Genomic DNA, 6,110 nt, shown 5'->3' with positions numbered 1-6,110 from the left:
GCAGGGTCTGGCACCCAGGGAAGGTCTCCCGAGCCGTGGCCCCCTTCCGTGGGGCGGGGTCACAGATGAGGCCTGTAGGGGAACCCCGTGAGACCGCCGAGCAGGGAGCGCACTGGGTGCGGATGCCGAGTTTAGAGGGACCCCGGTGAGACCTCTCCCTTAAGGTGCCTTCGGCCTGGTGCAGGGTTGGGGAATGGCTTACGCTTCCATGAGTCTAATGGGACCCGTGCGGATAGGGGCCGTGAAGGAGCACTTCCCAAGTCCAGAGGCTTCTGGGTCCCACGCATTCCTCTTTTATTCCATACCAGGGGCCTTTGAGATCGAAATCAACGGGCAATTGGTGTTTTCCAAGCTAGAGAATGGGGGCTTCCCATATGAGAAAGATGTGAGTATCTGCATGGCTGCCTGGGGGACCCTTGAGTCACACGGGTAATACACTGAAGCACCCCGCTTCACCTCTGCGTTCTAGCTCATCGAGGCCATCCGAAGAGCCAGTAATGGGGAACCCCTAGAAAAGATCACCAGCAGCCGTCCTCCCTGTGCCATTCTGTGACTGTGTCCTCCTGGCTCCCTGCTGTGCTGAGGGCTGAGACTTGGGTCTCCTGATGGCGGCTGCCCCCTGCCTCTTCCCTTCCTGAGCTTCTAAAAGACCCGACCTTCACTTTGTGACTCAGAGGTACAAGAGGGCAATGGGAGCTTCTCTGGTCTTGGGGATGGTAGAGAGACCCTGCTCATGGAAGACCCCTTGGTCCCTCTTTCCTGGATCGGTGCCCACACAAGTCCCGCTCCCTCCCCAGTTGATACTGTGGTTCTGATTTTTTTTCTCCTCCAGCCTGGGCAGTGTCAGCCATTGGCAATAAAGTGACACTACAGACACTTGTGCTGTCACGTGTGTGTTTACGTATCCAGCCCACAAGTGTAGGGAACAGCGTTGTACTACCTGGCTGTGCTGGAGGACTGGGCTTTTGTGGGTAACTCCGTGGTTCAGAAGCTCCTCTCTTAAACCCAAGGTCAAGAAAAGGAGTCACACAGTAGGTCCTGCCCTTCTGTCCCCAACCCTCAACTCCTCTTACCCAGAAGGAGGCAGTCACCTCCTTCTGGTTGGCTCTAAACAAGAATGATCTGGATCTATCCGAGGGCTCTCCGGACACCTAGCTCCTCCACTCCCACAGCAGGGAGCCTGACGGCAGGCTCCTTCGCCAAGCTTTATGAACTTTGCCGCAGGCCACCTCTTTCCCCAGAAGATGAGTGTGAATTAGGGACAAACAGTAAGGGAGCCCTGGTGGTGTAGTGGTTACATGTGGGGCTGCTAACTGGAAGGTCAGCAGTTCAAAGCCATTAGCTGCCCCACAGGAGAAAAAACGGGGCTTTCTACTCCTGTAAAGAGTTCCTGCCTCGGACACCCCCAGGGGCAGCCCTGTCTTCTAGGGTTGTGATCAGTCGGCACGGATTTGGTGGCAGTGAGTTTGTTGGGTTTTGTTTGTTTGCTTTGTTTTAAGGGACAACACAGAGCCACTCCCAGATAAAGGCTGGGCCTCAGCTGTCTTCCAAAATATATTTGCAAATGGAGAAGGGGTGTGTGGAGAAGGGGCACATCCCTTCCCAACCCCAGGGACCCGCCTTCTACACAGTACCTATTCCCCTAGGCTCTTATTTTATCTTAAAAAAACAAAACAAAACAAAAAAAACCCACAGAAGTAAAAACAAGCAATCTGTACAGGAAGTGGTTTCTGGACGGACGCAGTTGCTCCCGGGCAGCACGGGCAGCAGAGCTGGTCTCAGGGAAGTCTCTGAAGGTCACTTAGGAAGCCCCTCTCCTCATCCTCTGGGGTCCTCTTCCAGCTCCGAGGCTTAGCTTCCCTCGTCCTTCCAGACCGGGATCTGGAAGAGGGCTTAGAGGGGCTGCTGCCGCAGCCTGTGGTACCTGTTGGCCCCTAAGGGATGCTGGGGCAGGGCTCAAAAAGTAAACAGCAAGCAAGAGCACCCAGGGCGCCCCACCCTTCCAGCCAGGCTCCTTCTCAGCCACTTTGGAATGTGGATAAGAAGGTTCCTTAGGACCGATTCTCAGCATGGCGGGCTCCTTTGGACGCAGGCGGTCTGGGGGCCCTCTTCCGCCTCGTCCTGATGTGGGCCGGAAGTCCAGCCTTGCCCATTCCCTGAGGTACAGCGGGGCTTCAGCTGACTTGGCCTTTGGCCTCACACTGGCGCGTCCAGACCTAAGTACTCCGGGTTCTCTGCTGTCGGGGTCCCTTCGAAAGTGCTGGGTGGCGAGCCCCGCCCCGATGGGTCCTGGTCCCAGTAATAGAGGTTGTCAAAGGCTGGGCTGAAGGCGCGGGGAGAGTGGGGTGGAGGGGCAGCCCCAGTCCGGGGTGCCAAGTATTCAGGGTTCTCCACAGCACCCCCAAAAGCAAAAACATCTCGGACAACTCCATTCTTCCCAGGGGAGAGAGTCTTGGGGGAGAGCGTCTTGGGTCTTTCCAGAGTGGCACCAGCAGGGTGGGAAGGCGGCCGAGGGACCTCTAGGGGAGAGGGGGGCTGTGGCCGAACCCGGGGCTGGTTCACGTATTCTGAAATGGCAAGAGGAGGTGCATCGTTAGGGAAAGGAACCCAAGGATCCTTGTCCCTGCCCCCACAGTGGACACCTACCCAATTCTGCCCACCTCCCAACCTCAGCTCAGGCCTGGGCTCCATACCAGGCTGGGGACTGCAAGTCAGGGGGGCGACGTAGCCATCCGTCTCAGGTGTGTGCGTTCCTGTGGGGTCCTCGCTGTACCGCTGCAGAGGACTGGGGTCATGCGAGGGAAGGCTCTGCAGCCCCTTGGCTGCCCCCATGACCAGGTCGCCGTCAAACACATCGGAACCTGTCCCTTCCGAGGGTGCCAGGGGCGACCGCGGGGGCGCCTCATTGGAGGGCTCCAGCCCCAGGGCCAGCTCACCACCACCACTCTGAGGACAAGAGAGAATGGTGAAGGGGGGGCGTTCATGGATCTGGGATGGCGGCACCCTGGAAGATGCCGAGGTCCCAGGGCCCTTTGGGGTATAAACAAGGTGAGGTCACCCTGAAGAGGAGGGCGGCACGGGGTGGTCATAGGGCTGAGAAGACAAGTAGGAGCCCTCCTGAGGGGGAAAGGGCCCCCATGCAAGATGAGGGGGCTGGGGGACATTAAAGAAAAGCCCCGAGTCACAGAGAAGGGAACCACACAGCCACCACCGAGTGGCTGAGCACTGACCCTGGTGGATGAGCTGCGGTGCCTGCAGGAGGCCGGGGCGCCTGCACTGGGAGCGGGATCTGGACAGAAGAAGCCCTGCTGGGGCACCAGGTACTCCTCGGCATCCACTAGGTCCCCCATGTCCTCATCCTCCAACAGCGAGCGGTAGAAGGAGCTGTCCAAAGGGCTGGTTGGGCCCAGGTCCTCATTCTGGGGAGGAGGAGGCAGAGGGTGGCAGCATTGGCTCTGCCCCGTGCACAGCCACCCCGGGAGGGCTTGGGGAGGCTTCCTTTCCCACCCTTTGGGGGAGACGAGCATGGGGTGGAGAGGGCCAGTACCTGAATGACCACAAAGCGCTGGGGGTCCCTGGCCATGCGGGAGAATTGGGACACCAACTCCCGGAACCTCGGCCGGCACTCAGAGTCAATCATCCAACCTGCAGCAGCGGCGGCGGGCACACAGCTTCAGTCCCAGGGCCAGCTGGGGCCTTGGCCCTCCTCCCCCTCTGACTAAGTCTGGTCTGGGCAGGCCAGCTACTAAAGAGGCCCCAGAGTAGGGGGTCTGGGGCCAGACCCATGGGCAACTCCACGGTTTCCTTCTATTTTGCAAAGAAGTTTCTCCCTAGCCAGGCCTCTAGGCCCTCCTCAGGACGCATACTGTGAAAGGGAGGCGAGGCCCTTGGGACCCAGGGCCTGCGCAGCTGATTCTGTCTCGGGGAGAGCCCACGGATGTGTGCTCACAGGGCTTCGAGCTGCTGCTTTTTCAGAAACAGCGCCAGGGCTTTTCCTCCAAGGCACTTCTGGGTGAATTCAAACCGCCAGTCCTTCGGTTTGTAGCATTAACCGGGTGGGTCAACCCAGGACACCAGCACCTGGGTCTGCATACATCCAGCTTTTAACCCCCCACCCCCTGCCCCTGTGGGCCCCCAGCCCGGATCCCCCCTCCCCTGCCCTCCCCCACGCAGCCCAGCCACGCACATTTGACCATGATCATGTAGACATCAATAGTGCAGATGGGAGGCTGGGGTAGCCGTTCCCCCTTCTCCAGCAGGTCAGGGATCTCCCGGGCTGGGATCCCATCATAAGGTTTGGCCCCAAAAGTCATCAGCTCCCACACAGTCACACCTGGAGTCAGAGGTGGGGGAGGGGGGGAGGTCAGGAGTCTTTAGTGGACTTGGCCAAGGCTGTCCAGAAGTAGTGCACCATCGGGAGGGCGCAAGGCCAAGGGACAGAAGCTACCCAACCTCCACCTGCCCAGTTCCTGGGAATGTGCAGCTCAGGCACAGGAGCCCTGATAGCTTAGTGGGCTGAGATCCTTGAGGGCCGAAGTTCGAAACCACGAGCCACGGCACGGGAGACAGGGCTTTCCACTCCCACAGAGTGACCGTCTCAGACACTCACAGGGCAGTTCTACCCTGTCCTGTGGGGTCACTGTGAGTCAATGTTGACTGGACGGCAGTGAATTTGGTTTGTCTGCAGCCCTCGGGCAGGGCAGGGCACAGGGAGAGGGAGAGACGGTGCCTGTCCCAAGCAGGCAGCCTCTGCCTCCTTCCCTCTCCAGCTCTCAGCCATCCCCCACCCCAGGCCACTCCCCATCCTCCCTCCCTGCCCCTCCCTCACACACACCGTAGCTCCACACATCACTCTGGTGGGTGAACCGCCGGTGGAGAATGGACTCTAACGCCATCCACTTGATGGGCACCTGGGGAAAAGAGGAGGTTCCCTGAGCAAGGTGGCCGTTCCGGGTGCCCTCTGTGGTCCAGCCTGCTTCCCCCTGCTCCTCCGGCCTCTGACCTTGCCCCCGTCCGCATGGTACGCGGTCTCGTCAATGTCCAGCAGCCGCGCCAGCCCGAAGTCCGTGATCTTCACGTGGTTGGGGCTCTTCACCAGCACGTTCCGGGCGGCCAGGTCCCTGTGCACAAGCCGCACTTCCTCCAGGTAGCTCATCCCCTGGGGTCACAGGGAGCTCTGTGGACCTTGCCCACTCTCCCAGGGCCGGTCCTGCCGCTTGCCCCAGTCAGCCCGGCCCCCCCAGAGCTTACCTTGGCAATCTGCACGCACCAGTTGAGCAGATCCTGGGAGCCCAGGTGTCCCCGGTGCTCACGGACGTGGTCCAGGAGGCAGCCATAGGGCATGAGCTGGGTCACCAGCTGCACCGTGGAGGTCAGGCAAATGCCCAGGAGGCGGGACACGTATGGAGAGCCCACACCAGCCATCACGTACGCTTCCTGAGGGTGATGATACACACAGAGACCGTGTGGATGGCCACCAAGCCAACTACCTCCATGCCCCATGCCCTCCCACACCCCCCACAGAGCCAGGGTTCACAGAAGAAGGGTGAAGAGCCCAGGTGCGGGCAAGGCACTGTGTGCCAGCCCAGGAGCCTTACATCCAGGATTTCCTTGTTGGCTTTCGGGGACGTGTTTTCCCTCAACACTTTGATGGCCACTGGGATTTTCACATTCTCCCCATCAGGAACCCATATGCCCTGCAGAGGAAAGTGGGTGTGAGGAAGCGGGTGGCCAGAGGGGACCTGTGGTCCCTGTGTCCCTCTTGCCCATAACCTCACTTTTCACCACTTCCTTGCCCCCCTGCCTCCCCTTTTCCACTTCTGTATCTGTCCTCTCCCAAACAGTACCCTCCCCAGATTTGGGCAGCAGCTCCCCTCCTCCATCTACTACCCTGTCCCTTCCCCTCCTCAGGCCCCATCACACACCAGGCCCTGGCCCGCCTCTGACCTTGTAGACCGTGCCGAAGGCTCCAGATCCAAGCACCTTCACCTTCCTCAGCTCTGTCTCCTTCAGGATCCGCATCTGAGCCTGGTTGGGCATCACCCCGCTGGGTGTCAGCGGCTCCACCAGCTGGGGAAGCGGGCAGTGGTCAGTGCCCGGCCTGGCCACAG

At 60.0% G+C, this 6,110-nt stretch overlaps 1 protein-coding gene across 1 annotated transcript in view; it reads right to left on the bottom strand.

Annotated features, from left to right (window-relative positions):
* Positions 1-1,523: 1,523 nt before the first annotated feature.
* The window catches only part of ERBB2 (erb-b2 receptor tyrosine kinase 2), a 16,114-nt gene continuing 11,527 nt past the window's right edge, over positions 1,524-6,110 (bottom strand). Inside the window, exons 17-26 of the mRNA XM_045299332.1 lie at positions 5,947-6,103; positions 5,598-5,696; positions 5,251-5,436; positions 5,003-5,158; positions 4,835-4,910; positions 4,187-4,333; positions 3,548-3,645; positions 3,231-3,419; positions 2,694-2,946; positions 1,524-2,567 (exon numbers count right to left, since the gene is read on the bottom strand). Of these exons, the coding sequence (XP_045155267.1) occupies positions 2,197-2,567; positions 2,694-2,946; positions 3,231-3,419; positions 3,548-3,645; positions 4,187-4,333; positions 4,835-4,910; positions 5,003-5,158; positions 5,251-5,436; positions 5,598-5,696; positions 5,947-6,103 (1,732 nt within the window). The 3' untranslated portion in view covers positions 1,524-2,196. The remainder of the gene's footprint in view (positions 2,568-2,693; positions 2,947-3,230; positions 3,420-3,547; positions 3,646-4,186; positions 4,334-4,834; positions 4,911-5,002; positions 5,159-5,250; positions 5,437-5,597; positions 5,697-5,946; positions 6,104-6,110) is intronic.

Source organism: Echinops telfairi, unplaced genomic scaffold (genome assembly GCF_000313985.2).
Source record: "Echinops telfairi isolate 266 unplaced genomic scaffold, ASM31398v2 ScPeMD7_7458;HRSCAF=8496, whole genome shotgun sequence".
NCBI lineage: Eukaryota > Metazoa > Chordata > Mammalia > Afrosoricida > Tenrecidae > Echinops > Echinops telfairi.
This window is presented reverse-complemented; position numbering and strand designations above follow the sequence as displayed.